The 17,377-nt window shown below is 39.3% G+C and overlaps 1 protein-coding gene across 3 annotated transcripts; it reads right to left on the bottom strand.

Moving 5' to 3' along the window:
- Window positions 1-408: 408 nt before the first annotated feature.
- On the bottom strand, window positions 409-17,233 carry aox6 (aldehyde oxidase 6). Of its 3 annotated transcripts, XM_086070115.1 has the most exons (35): window positions 17,037-17,231; window positions 15,295-15,352; window positions 15,071-15,167; window positions 13,480-13,588; window positions 12,630-12,756; window positions 12,492-12,553; window positions 12,341-12,403; window positions 12,111-12,191; window positions 11,699-11,843; window positions 11,518-11,610; window positions 11,293-11,444; window positions 11,111-11,204; window positions 10,921-11,030; window positions 10,647-10,831; window positions 10,274-10,436; window positions 10,129-10,206; window positions 8,644-8,813; window positions 8,444-8,570; window positions 7,151-7,273; window positions 6,966-7,062; window positions 6,772-6,896; window positions 6,570-6,703; window positions 6,393-6,480; window positions 6,233-6,319; window positions 5,614-5,805; window positions 4,062-4,289; window positions 3,903-3,998; window positions 3,709-3,837; window positions 3,135-3,209; window positions 2,997-3,049; window positions 1,660-1,774; window positions 1,522-1,587; window positions 1,208-1,396; window positions 939-1,131; window positions 409-721 (listed from the first exon to the last, which is right to left on the bottom strand). In XM_086070115.1, the coding sequence occupies exons 1-34, from the start codon at window positions 17,088-17,090 to the stop codon at window positions 961-963; spliced, it is 3,936 nt and encodes a 1,311-aa protein (XP_085926241.1). In that variant the 5' UTR covers window positions 17,091-17,231; the 3' UTR covers window positions 409-721; window positions 939-960. The 3 variants fall into 3 exon arrangements, 2 of the variants coding, with proteins under 2 accessions (XP_085926241.1, XP_085926240.1); XM_086070114.1 differs by having other exon boundaries at window positions 409-1,131; XR_015094248.1 differs by lacking the exons at window positions 409-721; window positions 939-1,131 and having other exon boundaries at window positions 1,314-1,396; window positions 3,116-3,209; window positions 17,037-17,233.
- Between the last annotated feature and the right edge of the window lie 144 nt (window positions 17,234-17,377).

Here is a 17,377-nt window from a genome sequence, read left to right as displayed (position 1 = left end):
TTGTATATTTTGAGAAAGTTTCACGTCCATAGTGTACATTTCTAAAAATCAACTCCATTATTCAAACTATTTTTTAATTTGAATTAATACTTACTTCAAGTCTTACTGTAATATTAAGAATTGTGTTACATAGTGTATGTAAGGCATGTACTTTGGATTGTTTTATTTTTGTATTATATTTTTTGTTTTAGTTGTGTTCTTAGGGGTGCTCGAGGTCTCCCCGTTTCGTTTCATATGTAAGTTATAACGTGTGGGTTTAGTGGCAAGTAGTGATAGCCCATAAGAATAAGGTAAAATGCTGTTACATGTAAATATACAGTTGGGAACGAATCATTTAATGCTAGAAGCTATTGGGTTTAGGCTGACACACACCTTCTCATTGTTCATGTTGATGTAGATAAGCACAAGGATTTTCACAAATTTTTATTTGTATCATATTGAAGCGTCAAAACAGCATATAATATCCATCCATTTTCTTAACCGCTTGTTCTCACAAGGAGAGCTGGAGCCTATCCCAGCTGGCTTCGAGCAGTAGGCGGGGTACACCCTGAACTGGTTGCCAGCCAATCGCAGACAGCATATAATAGTCACATTTAAACGAAAAGTAAGCAGAGTACATATTCTAATAATCAGAGACTTAGCAACTTGTTCCACAGTTACGTTAGATGACTAAGCTTTTTATGGCCCAGGGTTGGAGACATCCTGTTTTGTTGTCTTGATTCTGAAAGTCCAACCAACCAAACAAACAAACAAACAAACAAACAAACAAACAAACAAAAAAGAGTATAAATCATTATTGAAAACAGTACAAAATTAATGACAATTGTTTCTTCAGCTTGTTTTGATATTGGAACAAAAAAATACAGATTCAATTCTCATTTATGAAAGAACAAACACACAAGTAAAACACAACTATTTCAAGTAGTTGTTTTAATCACCCTGTATATTAAGAAGACAGCTTCACCCCTGGGTTAAGGGTGATGCACACGCAAGGCTAATCCTCTCCGCAGTAGCTGGGCTGTCCAATGAAAATGAACCTGTAAGGCCGACCTCTTTGCGTGCTGCTGCAACAGCATCTTTAATTGCAAAGAACACTGTGCTTCCCAAAAACAGGATGGGTTCGCCGATACCCTGAATAGATAACAGAAAAGGAATAAAAACAGACAGTTCACCAATAAACATATACCTGTTCAGCACAACCTCTGACCTTGGAGGAGTAGACAGCATGGGGATTGTAGCAGTCAGATAGGAGATAGATGTTAAAGCTCAGCGGCATGTCGCACACAGCAGGGATCTTGTACTGAGATGGACCGCGAGTGTACAGGAGGCCGCAGGGGGAAAACTTTAACTCCTCCATTGTGTATAGCCCCAAACCTTGCATGAATGCGCCTTCTATCTGTATGAGGCAATTTGCGACAAAATAAATTATTGGTACTTTACAAACTATAATAAATTGCATTACTCTTTAGGAAAAACAACAACAGGCCGGTCTGGGTTGCTTCAAGTCTTGGGCAGCCTCACCTGGCCAATGTCCACGGACGGGTTCAAGCTTTGGCCAACATCAACCACAATGTTTGTCCTCACAGTCTACCAGGACCAAAAGACAACACGTGAGTGTCTGCTACATAGCAACAGAGTGATACTCGGTGCTTAACAGACCCTGTAGTCTCCTGTTAGGCAGTCCACCTCCACCTCACTACAGCAGACCCCATTTGTGTAGTAAGGGTAGGGCTGACCCTCCATCTTCTCCCAGTCCATGTAGCTGTCTGGACCCCTGTAAACGCGGAAGGCAGTATGTTCGAATGCACAGTTGTTTGATTTGTTCCGGACTGTAATTCAAATTGGAATCTTATTTCATCACTCAATTAAAATGTTTTAGGCCATCAAAAATCAAATTTTTTGTTGCATTTTTACTAATGAAGAAAAACAGCACTGTAGGACTAACTTTATAAAACAAAAGATAATCTACTGTAAAGAAATACACCAAGTTTTACATGGAGCTGATTTATTTATTCTAAATTCATGGAAATTTACCCCATAACTTGCGCTGTAACCCAGTTTCCAGTAGATTAAAGCTAAAACGAATAATTCACTTCTTGTATAATGATAACTTTGTATACATTTTTACTGTTTTATTTTACATTTTAACCATTTTGTTATTAGTTATAGCTGTATAGATGTAGGTATAATTATGTTAACTCAGTATGGCTGTATGAATAGACCTATATTTTTATCTGTGTTACTTTCATGAGAAAGAGCAACGGGTCTGTCTATTCATTCGTTATCTAATGGGAGGGCTGGGATTCTGCTGTGTCGGAAGGGAGTCAGGCTTATTATTATTGTATTTTTTCTAATCTGATTTATACCCATGGGAACGGATTCTCTTGTATTCATTCAGTTGTAACCAGGTGTGTTGTGGGCTGACCTTTTTATGAACCCTCTTTGTGAATAAATAATGATGTGGGCTGGAGAGAAGGAACACATTTGAACAGAGCACTGCTTGGGTGACTTCATTTGTGCGATCAGAAGCTTCTGGTAATTAATACCTTTGCAAAGGAACTTCTTCAACAGAATCTCACCATTCAGTTAATTGAACACGCAAAGAGTACAATACTTAATATTGTCTACTCTAACAATTGCTACTTCGGAATCCTCGCTAGCTTCGACCTGCTAGCAGCTAGTACAATAAGGGGCTAGCTAACAGCTCTGGAAGTAAATAGTGCCACTCCTAAGGCACTGAATTATTTCTACAACTACGGCAGACCAATTATTTTCACTTAATTTGAGCGATGTTACAGTATATCTGAAGCTTTGTATATATTTACTCACATATGGTCTCCCACTAGCACCATAGATCATACATTTTGGCCTCCTAAAATTGGCTTGGTTTTCTCTAACAGTGTGTAAATGTACTGTACTGTTGTGTATCTTTAAAAATGTCACATCTGATAGTCGCATTTCAAAGATGATAAATGGATGATATGTTAGAGGCTTACCTGTGAAATCCAGTAGCAGACAAACTGATCTTCTCCATAACGGCTTCGGTGACCTGCAGAGAAAGTCATGAAGTACTTTAAAGTTGTTGTGTGTGTGTGACACAGCCTGCATCAATCACATTTTTCATCTGATCCCACCCAACTCTCCCAAGTTCCTTTCGGGTTCTTCTGTCGGATTGGCTGCAGTCGCTGGTAAAGTGTCTGGCAGGCTTTCTAAAGAAAGAAATAATGAACATATTAAATACTGTGTAGTATGATGTAGGGCTGTGCATGAATCAGTGGTAAATTGAACAGAGATGTGAATGGCCTGTTAAAAATGAACAGGATGTTCTTTACGTTCACATAAAGATGACTTGACTTTTTTTCTGCATTAAAAAAGGTTAATCAAAAATATATTCTTTAAGCGAATGTTGCATCACAGAATACAAAAGATGAGCTATTTAGGGTCAACATTAGCTCATATATAAGTTGCAGAGGACTGAGGTAGGATGGTTGTCATGTCACATGGCTCTGCAGTGCACTTGGAACCATACCGAGATCACCGAGAGTTGAATTAAAACAACAGTAAAGGGTCAGGGCCGCCGCCACTCCATGCGCAGTTGCATACTGCATCGTCCATGGGGGGACCCTACGTCTAAATTATTTAAATCTGAAATCCAACCCTTAGTGTGTTAGTTTAGTAAGGAATAAAAAGTAGGAAAAGGGACTAGACCTTAACAGCCATGCCATTGGAATCGGTGCCAAAGGAGGCGGCAGTGAGAAACGTGTTGGGAACTGTGCTGGTGTTGGTTTCATTGATGTATATTTTTGACGTTGGGATGTGAAGTTCCCGGCTCGCCACCTGCCCGCAAGCAAGCATAGAGAGAATATTCCGAAATTTCTGCTGTTTAGCCATCAACTCCCTACCTGTTGCATTTTGGTATGGACTCCTTGACCCATCTCTGTTCCGCCATGAGCAACCAGAACAGATCCATCCTGATAGATATTCACTAGAGCAGCAGCCTAAATACACAGAACATGTTCCACATTGTTTTGGGAGACAACGCATCAACAGTAACAACTTACTTGATTCATGACACCCTCCGAAAATGCTATGCCATATTTGATGGGGATGATGGCGAGCCCCCTCTTCTTCCAGCGGTTCTGCTGGTTGAACGTGTCCACAGCAATCCGGCGATCACAGAAGTCTGACTTGGCCTTACATTCGTCCCAGCAACGCAGCAAGTTCTCTGGACTGAATTCCACCTTGTAGGGGGTGAGTGACAGCCCCTTGTACATGTTGATCTCCCGAACCTATCAATAATGCATTGTTTAGACCTTTGAGTCATATACACTGCAGTGCCAAATCACTCGCATTTAAAGTCAGCCTTTTTCATCGAAAGGAACACTGAAAAAATGTGTTTTATTGGACTAAACAAAAAAAATGCTGTAATTTCTTACAGCTGAATTTTTTAGGTTTACTTGTTATAGTAAGGATTTGGTTGAAAGCATCATTTTCAATTTAATATAAACCAAATACATTTATTTTTACCATGCCAAATAAAAAAGTTACATCCAAGTAACTTTTTATTTTGGAATAAACAAATTAAAGCAAATGTTATTACTTTACCCCGAATTGAATTTTTGATTCAGTATGAACAAAATCAGTGAATGAAAAAGCCATTAATCCATTCAGAACCAAAAATGTGTGAAATAATAAAAATAATGTAAAACTATTTTCCAAAATTTCAAAATAAATGCCCAACATTAATTTTGTTTGTTTGTTATTACCTCTAATTTCCACAATGTTTTTTTTTTTCAAAATTTCATTTAATAAACCATTCCAACTTCAAACTATTCAGTTCATCCTTACCACGATTTTTTGTCAAAATTTGAAAGTAAAAGTCGAAAATTAAGGTTTATTTAGTTTCACCCACTAATACACATTTTTTACCAATTCCAACCGTTCCAACTTTTTTTAAAAACGTTTTGCTCACTCCTACCACAATTCTTTCCAAAATTTCAAAATAAAAGACAGAAATTACGCCTTTTTTTGTTTTCCCTCTAATTTGTACAATTTCTGATCAATTCAAACCGTTCCAATAGTTTTGCTCATCATGACTCCCATAATATTTTCAAAATAATAGATTTTCTTTGTTATTACCTCCAGTTTCAAAAAACGTTTCAGACTGTTTCACCTGTTCAACTCATCCCTGCCTCCCTGCCATTTTAACATGTCAAAATAAAAGCACAACACAAATTTTTTTCTTCAAAAATTTAAAGTAAAAAATCCCAGATTATTATGACCCTGACGTACATATGGGTTTTGATGATAAAACATGAGGAGACCGCTACAAGCTTCAGAGCCGGTGAATACGTCTGTACATATTATATGCACATTCCAAATTTGTTGCGCACCAATTGTACTCCAATGTCAGTTGTTGAAAGTTTTGAACTACCACAATATCAGTGTTAGTTTTGTTACTATCCATGGTGTTATGCATTATATTGTAGCATTTTTGCTTGCAGCGCAAAGCAAAAAAAATCGAATGACGGACGGCTCGTAACTCGAAAAGTTGTTCATTGGGGAACTCGTAAGTCAAGATGCTACTGTGAACATGCAATTTTATAATTTGACCTGGTGTGCAGGACACTGTAGCACTAGCCCCACATCGTTGATCAAGTTCTCTACAATGCAGACACCCTGAGGCACCCCAAAGCCTCTGAAGGAGGTGTTGGATGGCAGGTTGGTTCTGCAGGCGGCAGCTCGGCCACGCAGATTTGGAATGTTGTAGGCGTTATCTAGATGAAGCAGGATCTTCTCCGCCACCTGCAAGATCAGCAACATCTGGGTCTGACTCATTTGAGTATTGCATTCAAAACATTGTCACTGAGCGGTACAGATAATTTCATTTTTTTGTTCGTAAACTTGATTCATGTAGCTCAATCCATCATAATCATTACTGGGACGCTATAGGAGCGCAACAATGAATAAGAATGTTTACAACCAACATTGTTACCTTTTTGACGTGTTTGCTTATTACAAGAATTTAAGCTTTATTTAAAGCCATATTTTGTGTTTTTCTCCATTTCATTCCTGTTGTCACACTTATTGGAATATTCTCTGTTAACCAATATTAATCCTTTTTTGGTATTTTTTTTGTGAAAATGTGTATTGTCAAAATGTGCAAATGTAAACTAAGCTGAATTAAACTGCTTGGTTGAAATTGGGTTAGGAGTGAACTAATGCTACGTACAAAGATGGATTCATCAACTGTGTTGCCAGCATTGGTCCAAATTTGGAAGTCTGCCGCCAGGATCCTTCCATCTTTCTGGAAGCCAACCTAAAAGAAAGACCCTTGCTTACAAGCAGCTAAACTTCACCAGGCTTCAGTTTTCAGCAAATGTGTCCAATACCTTGTACTTTCCCAGCGCTGGATGTCTTCCGCCAGTAATCAGCATGTCCTCACCTCGTTCCAGAACGCAGCGGACAGGACGATTACTCCTAAGAGGAAAACATCAAACCTTTTTGGTGATGTTCTTGACTTAAAGAACATCCATTCTTTTGTGTGTTTTTGATGTATGAAGACCTACTTCCATGCAGCTACAGAAGTGATACAAGCCAATATGGTGGTTTTAACGACTTTCCCTCCAAATCCTCCACCCAGTCTCTTGACATGACAGCTAACTCGGTTGGCTGGGATGGCCAACGTCTCGGAGACAGCGATCTAAAGACAGGAAATATGAGTTGATGTTGTGAGGGAGGAAATGCATGGCAGACAGATTTAAAGTACACCTGAAGTGATGTCGGTGCCTGAGAAGATGCATAAATTTTAAACTCTGCATGCTCTCCCACTGGTATAACCAGCATGCTCTGGGTCTCCATGTAGAAATGCTCCTGGCCGCCAATATGGATCATCCCTGAACAAAAATCCAATTAAGGTTGACATTTAGAAGTCATTTACTGCCCAGAGGTGGAACGCCGTTTACCTTCATGAACCAGATCAACACTTTTGAAGGCCTCTTCCACGTTTCCTCTCTCGATCTTCCTCCTTGGCTCGAAGTAGGATGACCTCTTGATGGCGTCCTGTTTCACAGTGAGGCGGAGCACTTGGCTCAGTTTCACCGTCAATTAGATGCTGTAATGCTTTCGAAAGAGGTTACTGTAAACACACCTCAATAGTAAAAATGGGTTCTGGCAGGTCTTCATAACTGATGTTCACCGCTAACGCGCCTCTTTTGGCATGAGCTCTACTGTCCGCCAAGACAGCACACACTATCTGACCGATGCATGACACCTGGACACATACACAGAAGCAGTATGTGAACATGCAGGGAAGTAGCCATCATTTCTGAAGGCAGCCAGTTTTTGTGAGTAAAGGGAAATCTTTTCACATTCAATTAGAGGCCAAAGAAAAAAGCTGATCGCACATATAAGCAAAATAGAATTTGAAGCAAGAATGTTTATTTGAAGAAGACCAAATCCTGTTATTTCAGCTTTTTAAACGTTAACATGTTCTGATTTACTCAGTCCTCCATGACAGCAAACCAATTACTTATGAGTTTTAAGCAAAACGACATTCAAGGATAACACAGGGCTGTCAACAGTCACGCATTGACCGTGAGAATGATGCAATTACTCCCTCTCTCCCGCTCTCAGTTTAAAGCTACTGAACGTAGAATATTCCATTTCGAATCGCTACTGCTACCTGCTGATACAAAAATGAAACTGCATATACCGTTCCTCACATACACGCCACGCACTTTAAGGCACATCCGCAGATAGGGCGCGGGAAATTCTAACCCGATTCCGGGCTCTAGGTGGGAGTGGAACTGTCACTTGCCTTGGATGCAGGTTGGCGTGGGTTCGCTTCCCCGCCTGGGAGACCATGTTTGTCTGCGTGCATGTTTGTGTGAGTGGAAAAAATATATATATATCTAACCAGATTTTAGTCTGAAAAATATTGGCCAGAGGCTTGCAGGAGTACCCATTGTGAAAAGCTCAGGTGTTAATCTACTAATTAGAAGGCATTTCAGGCATAAATGGTCAAATAAAAGGCTTACTGTAAAGTTATTTTTTTGGGGAAAAAAATTATATATTGCAACTTTAACTTTAATTTCTCACTCTAAGAAAAAGTATCAATGAAAAACGGGGTCTGTCAATGTTTGAAACGGCGCTGTTGTTTCTGTGCGCTAATTGGATGTCGCAACTGTCAGTTAAGAGTCCACCTCTCTCGTGCACGCCCTCTGCTGTTTTTTTCCTTTCCTTTCCCCCCTGCATGCGACAGGGGGCAGCCCTGTTGTGTATGAGAGGCTAGTTAGTTGGACGGAAGTTGATATCAGCTGACAATCTTTCTGCCTATTTCTGACATGTTTTGAATCAAACGCTAATCCACTCATTCCCAAACTATATGCAGTATTCACAAACCGCCCACTGTTTAGTACGCCTGTGGGCACCTGTTATTTACCTGTGTCTGAGCGAGGAATTCTTCATCATAACCTAAAATGACATGAGTTTTCTTCCCAGGAATATCTTTTGCGGTGATGACATCAAAAACACCTGGAAGTAGCAGCGCGCTACTCACGTCCACATTCCTTTAAAAAAAAGAAGACAAAACTGTGTGAAGCAGGAGGAAGATGGGAAAATGTCCAGGATTGTTTTCCTCACGTGATCTTAGCATGCGCCCGTGAACTGGTGACCAGAGCCAAGAAAAGCTCGCCATCTGTCTGTGGGAGGTCATCGCAGTAAATTGCTTCGCCCGTAGCCTGGTTTATGGCAGAGCTATGGATGACGGGGCGGCCCACGGGGTCCTGGTCGCTTTGGCCAGCAGACACATGCTGAAGAACAGGTATCCATTGTTTTACAGTATATGACCAAGAGAAATGAAAGGTATAAAAATCTGACCTGGAAGCAGAATTGGTATTCCAGAATTGGGTTGCATTGTCTGTCCCCTTTATTACATTACAAATAATCCAAGTGCAAAATACAGACACATAATGCATTTGTTGTGTAAATTATAGTTATGCTAAGAAATGTAATAGCAGCTGTCATAAAAGTGAATGCTAACCATTATCTAGAATCCGAAATAGCTCTTGAGCATAACCTAAAAAAAAAATTTTTCCCACCATCCCTTATTCCAAAATATAACAAGTCAACTGTTTTTAGTGTAGGATTTTGTTTAAATGTCTTCCTTTTAATTAATAAAGCATAATATTTTATAACACACACTTTATTTTAAAAAAAAATGCTCTGAAAATATTTATTTGAGCTACATGACTCAGAAAAAATGACATCATCAAGCTAATTGTTTTAATTGTGGGTAGGCCCTAGACCTAAATTAAGTCATTTATTCTATGAGTGTCACTCAATCCAACAATGCAACCCTGTTCCTCATCAGAAAAAGACAATACCATAGCTAGAGCTAGTATATACTCTTGAGCAAAAACTCCAACATTAGCCTTGATTTGCAACCTTGTTACTGTAATTACAGCAAAACTAAAACTAAATTCATATTTACACAACATCTGACACTATTTAATTGCAATAGCTTTATTCAGCAATAGTTTTAAAGATATGATGGTTTGCATCAAACAAAGAAAAAAAAAGTTATCTTCTTCCCACGCCCCTTTAGGCATTTTGTTTCAACATTTAATATGTACTTTTCTTTATGTCTTTGTTATTGATGTCAATTGGGATATGTTGTCTGAAATAAACACAAGAAAAATATAGAATGTAAAATATCCTGAAAAGCGTACTGAAATTAAAATGAATGAATGAAATTACAAGATGGTTTCACCTGTTTTTCTTAAAAGCAACACCCAAAAATTATATTAAAAAAATGGTCAGTTTCTCAACCTAATTTTTTCCCTGCATCCGAGTACAACCTTTAACACCATATCCTACCATATTCTCTTCAATAGACTCATGTCCGATGGTATGTCAAATCACTCGTTTAAATCCTAATTTGTCTCAGTTCATTCCATCGAAATCATTCACCATTCATCAGTATGCTTCAAGGCTCCCGTCTGTGACTCACCCTCTTCATTGCTTATGTTATTCACATTATAACGATCTTATTGCTACACGGTTGAAACCCAGCTCAACTCCTCCAACACCTCGACAAGGCTTTTGGGTCATGTCGCCAAACCATACCTGGAACTCCTGCTTGCTCAGCTGGATTTCTCTGGGCAGTGGCTCCATCTTCTCCACAACAACGTCTTTAATCACATTCTGCGAAAATACAATTATTTAAAACTTCCGCAATGTAAACCCGATAGACCTTGAGGCAAGCGATTACCATCTTCCTGAGGTTCTGCAGGACTTCTAGGTTGAATTTGAAGAGGAAGCTAACAGTCAGAGAGCGACGAAATTCCGCTTTTCCTCCCGGAATGGATGGAGAGAGGTCAAATTCCTTCATCAGCATGTCATAAGCCCGGTCGAGGGTTTCATCATTCCAAGGTCTGAAGAAGATTCATCCATAGATTGGCACCATTAAATAAATACACTCTTAAACGTGGAACTTCCTCAAGAACACTTGCTGACTGGCCAAAATAGTTTAAATTATAGAAAAAGATCAGAAAACAATAATAAAGAATAATAATTATTTGATTATATATGTGTATGGTATTATTGCTGCTTTATTTTGTGGTCCCAAATCAAACATGGCTGACCGTGCAATTATAGTGGCGCAGGTTTTGGTGGCTTTGGCTATTGTCGGTCCTACACCACCAAAGTATATGCTGACATCCTCCACTACTCTGAATCCTTCAGAAAACAACACTCGCATTCCCGTTGTTACTGTGGCAAAGGCACTCTCCTTTCTTGGAGCCTGGCGAAATGCTCGAACAAGCTCTCCCTGCAGTACAAACATGGCATGGGACCATATATTTTATGCTGAATTCAATGTGTCTACTTTTTAGGTATTCTCAAAGGAAACATTTGCACCTTTCTGGAAAAAGGGATCAACACAGAGACAACGATTTCCTCTGGCTTCAGCACCGTTTTTCCAAATGTCACAAAGAATTCCTGATTGAGAGGAATCTCTCGCCGTCCTCCTGGTGAGGGACAATAGAAATACATGTCAGCCAGAACAGATCAGCTAAAGTGTCCGAAGGTCCAGTTGTCAGAATCTCACCACAGCAGATGGTGCTCACGCTGCAATTCCCAGCAGCCAGAATTGGGTTCAGGTCTGAGTTTGGATATGCACTCATGATGTTTCCTCCAAGAGTCTAAAAAAGCAAAACGTTTGTCACATGGTTCTTCCTGTTGTTCAGTAACCCCCAAGCATATTCATGTGGGTGAAAGTTGTATACTTACGGCAACATTACGGATCTGCTGGCTCCCCAGATTCCCCAGCTGTTGGATCAGCGCTCTGAACAGCTCCGTCTTGTCCTCTGGAAGCTGATGGCACATCTTCTTCAAAATAGCCCAGACTTCTGTGAGGGTGAAGCCCGTTCCCACCCAAACACCTGCAAGGAACCAAGGACTAGTGACGTGAACTATCATTGGCTGGAAAAGCAAAGTCTAATGGATATCACCCACCGTGTTTCGTCTCCGTCACCTCAAACAGCTCCAAGACTCGGATAGGAGAAATCATCAATGGATGCACAACGCCCTTAAATTTAACATCTGGACCTTTAAAACAGAATACAGAAGTCAGCACACGCACAGAAGATTCTTCTTAGCTTGTTGAATCCTCAGATGATGGTATTTTCGTTTAGACCTATATTAGTGTTCCCCATGATCAGCGGAGCTTCCGGGTTGCTGGTCTTCAGCTGGACCAGCTCCTCCAGCAGGACAGGGGACACGCATGTGATCCTCTCCCCACGAAAAGTGAGGGTCCGTGGGCTGGAGGCCTCCGCCATCAGCTGGGGACAAGAATATATCAGGCCAGTTGAGAGGCCCATCACTCTCTACATATATCCAGGTAAGCAGGGTACACCCCGGACTAGCCAATTGCATGGTTCGTAAAGAAAAACCTATAGACAACGTAGAGTTTTCAATTAGCTTCAGAGGTATGGTTTTAGAATGTGGGAGGAAGCCAGAGAACCTGGAGCATGCAAACTCCACTCAAGCGGAGATTCTAATGCAGCCACTCGTCCACAATGGAACTCTTTGTGTGTGAAGATACTTACTATCAGTTCTGGGGGAAAGATCAGGTCTTGTGTTTGGTCCAAGGGTAGGAACTCAGACTTATCAAACAACAAAGGAGTTTCCTGTAAAACATGCCAAGGATGAATAAAGAATTCATCACGCTAGCTTCAAGGGATGTCATGACATTTTTCAAGTGAAATCATTTCAAACGGTTTTTCATGGGAAATGCCATGAAAAGAAATGTCAGCGAAAGGTCACCACATCAACTGACATCCTTTTTTTCTTTCTCACTGCCACAGTTTGTGCCTCCGTTGAGTTGACAGCAGTTGGCCTCCTGCTTGGATGAAACACTTTCTCAGTTTCAATGTTTACCTACAATTTTTTCTTCTTCTATGAATTCACTTGGACGGTAGCAGACATACCTGACAGAAGGTCCTGCAGCCATCTATGATTGCACGATAGCCAGTGCAGCGGCACAGATTACCTGAACCATGAGGGCAAAAGTCAAATGAAACATGTTAAGCACAATATACGTCATTAATGTCAGTCAAGAAGTATACCGGCTAGTGCCTGAGTGATGTCCTCCATGCTGGGCTGAGGGTTATTCCGAAGGAGGGTGTACATGGACATCACCATACCCGGCGTGCAGAAGCCGCACTGTGAGCCGTGTGCTTTCGCTATTCGCTCCTGGAAACGCATCATGCAATGCTGATGGCCTGTGTTCAGATTCAGAATCACTCCCAACCCACACGATACAGTCGCTACTCTCTATATTGAGTTGGCCATTCTGTTCGAATGTGTTGTTACAGGTTGTACGGGACAGTGAATCTGTGCATTTGCAAATTCGCCTATTTGCAGTTGCATTGTTGAGGAACTTCATTTACTCAAAGTAAGACTCTCTGGCAACTGGTGGCACAAAAAGAGTTCACTTTTTTGTTCTCAAAAATGTCTTTGCTGGGATTTTTTTCTTCTTCTACTAATGTTAGTATTTTGTGAAAAACACATATTGGAAGTTTATTAGCATTTTTGAAGCATTGTTTTTTTTTTTGGGGGGGGGGGGTGTTACAAAAAGTCAAATTTTCCCAAATGCATTTCAATGGGTCAATTATACGCAAATGTTTGGACATATTTTGTGGCCCTGCAGTAGCGCTGATGAACTACCGGTAGTTGTTTCGAAAGCAGCCTAGGATCTTTCTGTATAATTTTAAGGTAAGCTTGGAGTCTCCTGGTGCATTATCTCAATTTTCTTTTTTTCCCTTTCTTTAACAGTTTACCAAGTTCAAGGTTGATCTGTAGCCTATAAGCCCAATGATCACACTCGAAGTGAGCCAACTCAAAACATCACTACACAACAAAGAGATGCTACCATGATTGTACATTAAGTTATCACATGCGGCATCGAGGCCAGACCTGGACCGGGTGGATCCTGGTTTTAGTGCTACCGATGCCTTCCACTGTGGTGATGGCGGCTCCATGAAGCTGGCAGAGTGGAAGCAGGCAGGCGTTGGCAGAGTAATGACTTGATGTGATTGTAAAGGTATTTCGACTCATACAGATAAGTGTTAAATAGGGCTTACTGTCTTGCGTTACTGTGTTCATCTTAATAGTGTCTCATAAAATGTATGTATACTGCTTAACTCATTCACTGCCATTGACGGCTATAAACGTCAAAAATTCATTTGAACTATTTCTTTTGTTAACAAGACTATGGAAATGTACATTTAGAACAGATATAAAATTTGTGATTAATTGCGAGTTAACTAGTGAAGTCATGCGATTAATAACAATTAAAAAAAATGTATTGCCTGACGAGATGATTATTTAAAAAATTAGGGGCATCATTTACTAATAATTAATCGCATGACTTCAATAGTTAACTCACGATTAATCATAAATTTTATACCTGTTCTAAATGTACAATTTTAAAAAATCTAGGTTTTCATACTCTTGTTAACAAAAGTAGATTTTTTTTTTAAACTAATAGAAATAGTTAAAATGATTTTTTGACATCTATAACCGTCATTGGCAGTGAATGAGTTAATAAGGTAACTGTGGCAACACCCCTGGGGGCATGTGGGTGTCACAACCCCACTTCTTTTTTAATACCCTCAAATTTTCATGCTGCCTACTAGTAAAACTGCGAACCACACACAGTCCTCTGACCTTAGGTTGGACACCACTGTCCTAAAGTTTCCATTTGTGTGAGTGATTTCAATTAGAGAAAAATCATTAGTCCTGTCACTGCTGAATAAAATTCACACCAACTGTATGTTAACCTACCCCAACAAATGTATCATTATTCTTTTCATTGTTCTACTCCTTCCAATTCTCTAACATAATTCTCAATTCCGACATAAAATGATTCACAAAATTCAGGGCATTTGGCCGGGTAGTAGTTCACACATTCCAGAATTGCACATTTTCCACCTATTCAATTTAATGAATGTGATGTAAAATGTTTTGCCCCATTCAGAAAAGTGCCCACTTTTATAGTAAAATTCACTGTTTGTTTGACACTAAAATCCCCTAAATTCAGATAGATTTTACATACTAATCACCTCCTTCCACTTTTCTTTGCCAATTCAAACCATTCCAACTTCATGTCTCAAATGCTACATTTCAAAAATCGAATTCAAGTAATTTAACAGCATTTCAGTTCAGACATTGCATTCAATAGTTTTATCTGTCATTGTACCCTATTATTGTACATCATCTTTTTTTTTCTTCAAGCCTATTTTTATGGTTATGTTGCAATACTAATCCAAACTGAGGTGTCATGTCCAAAGTCTGATTGAATTTGGCAAGTGTATTTCACCTTTGTCCTCTCTTAGAATGTTTTACCTTGATCTGCATCTCGACGCTGCAATTAACACATATTAATTATCAGTATTCAGTGTAGTATGCAGCAAATTGTACCAACCATGAGAACTTAAATTATGAACCAAATGTTATTTGGCTATAGAACAAAAGTAGCGGAAGACAGTCTCATTTTGAAGGATACCAAAAGGTTTTGTTGGCAGGTCGATAGCGTGAAACCATCACTGTGCAGGCCCCGCAGCCTCCTCCACCGCAACCGTATTTGGTCCCGGTCAGCCTCACTTCCCGTCATGGTCAAGTAGCAATAATCATTAACATGTGGAAGACAAACGCATGATTTGTAACATGAACAATTTTATCGCATACAGTAATCTAGTTGTAATCTGTGCATGCAGTATAGAAGGATACACTTCAGCCTGAGGAAGGACAATAGCGTGGTCTCAGGATCAACATGTTTCTCTGTCACCTGTTGATTGCACAAGTCAAGTCACTTTCACGCTTCTACAATTGCAAGAATACAACTTCGTGGAAGGGGAGAAAAGGCATGAAAAATGCAAGCTGACATTTTTTATTTTGTCAATTATTTTGTACTTGCTGTACATGCAAGCATGCATGCACACAGCTCTGGGAAAAACAAGAGACCCCCAAGAAGAAAAACAAATACATGCTCAGAATGACAATATTGTTGGAATTTAAATGTTTCTGAGGTTGGTGAAAGACTCTGGTTGGTAACCCGGTGGGTAGTAAGTAGGTAATGTCTGGTTGGTGCTGGATTTCACTTTCCTTTCTTTTCTTTGATCCTTCCTCGGGTCTCCTGACAACCTCTCGACTCTGAAGTATTCGGTTTAGGTGAACAGTATGGGATTTTTAATAGGTTTTTGGTGAACTAATGAATACACACTCTCACGCACGCACGCACACACACACGCACATGCACATACACATTCTCACCCACATACAAAAGGAAAAAAAAGAAGAAAAAAAAGAGAGCGCGCAATGATGATGACATGTCAAATCGGTAAAATTACTGAATGAACAATACTGAGCTCTCCAGTAAAAAAAAGATCTCCGACTATTTATTGTGAATAAAAAATTTTTTTAAACTGTATTTGTCTTTGTTGGTAAATGATAAATGGGCTGCTTTTTATATAGCACTTTTAACTACACTATATGGTGCCCAACACGCTGGCCAACATATAAACACATATATAAACTTATTTAACTTTTGTAAATATATTTCTGAGAAAAGTCAGTAGGCTGATCTGATGTTGGCAAAGTGATAAATTGTTGTTACTTATGTTCTGCTTATATTTTAAAGTTACGCTTAAATGTGACCACTGCCTGTACTGTGAATATATTTCTAACAAAAAAGGTTATTAAAATTGTCTGGATACTTATAATATTGCATATTTCTATCTATTTTTGTTTCTCATATTTTTGTGTGTGTTTTTTGAGGGGTGTAACATATTTGTATTTTTGGTGTAATAATTTGATATACGGTAATAGTTTTGAAATATTTGCTTTTTGTACACATTTGACTCCCACATGTACTGTACATGTGGGAGGAAGCTGGATAAAGAGAGCCTCCCTTCACAATATTGTTGTCTGTTTAATCATTGGCGTGACGGCAAACAAGAAACATCAAAGGGAATGACCTCTCTACCACTGAATGGTAGGCAAGCCCCCTCTCTGTCCATTTTTAGAACTCGCTACAAGAAATTTTTATTCCTTGAGACTTGGCATTGTTTTACTGTTTTGTTGTGTTTACTGTTTTTATGTTGTTACTTAAGCTACTTAAGTTACTTAAACCTACTTAATGGTTGTTTTTAAAGTCCTCTAAAGAAAGTTTAGTTGAAATGACACGAGCGAATTTCTACCTACTGTACAGCTATCCAGATGTGTATGTTTTATTTACCTATTGCATTTACAATTGTAACGTTTAAAGTTACAACTGCCCAAAATGCATTTTCAAAGCTAATATAATACTAAGTTGTGTGCACCTTGTGCACGTATTAGGGTCAAAAGGAGGGATCTTGTTAGGTTGTACAGGTGTACTTAATGAAGTGAGCAGTGAATGCATTTATAAATCCAACACAATACACTGGGACTAAAAAAAATAAAAGGAAAAGATAAACAATGGACAAACCTACCTTTTTTCCATTGACAAAGAAGCACAAAGTTTCTCCTTCTGTGCCTGTGGACATCTTCACGGTAGAAATGTTCGAGTTGATTTTCAATGTGGCAATAAGCCTTGCTGATGATACCACAGAGTTAAAAACTGTGCGTATGTTTGTGACTCCAGTGCGCAGACTTCAGTCGCAGGGGCGTAGCCATCATATCACAAGTTGGTGTGATAAATTGTTCAACTGTTACCCAACTTATTATTTTTTTCTTTTTATCAATGATTAATCTCTCTCGCATTTGACTGCTCTTCTCCATAGCGGCCAATGAACTAAATAAGTAAACTGTCAAACTCTGGTTAGTCTGGTAC

This window comes from Leptonotus elevatus, chromosome 2, assembly GCF_054856555.1.
Source record: "Leptonotus elevatus isolate MCC_2025b chromosome 2, RoL_Lele_1.0, whole genome shotgun sequence".
In the NCBI taxonomy this organism is placed as follows: domain Eukaryota; kingdom Metazoa; phylum Chordata; class Actinopteri; order Syngnathiformes; family Syngnathidae; genus Leptonotus; species Leptonotus elevatus.
Note: the sequence above shows the minus strand (reverse complement) of the source record. Positions and strands in the feature narration are given on the sequence as shown.

Bases quoted from the DNA above. Each gene is read 5' to 3' on its own strand.
- aox6 (XM_086070114.1), bottom strand. From the start codon at position 17,090: ATGTCCACAGGCACAGAAGGAGAAACTTTGTGCTTCTTTGTCAATGGA. The intron at 3,210-3,708 runs GTCTAGTCCCTT...TTCTTTCTTTAG, and splicing joins CCAATGGCATGGCTGTTAAG to AAAGCCTGCCAGACACTTTA. The intron at 1,132-1,207 runs GTCAGAGGTTGT...TTATCTATTCAG, and splicing joins ATGCTGTCTACTCCTCCAAG to GGTATCGGCGAACCCATCCT.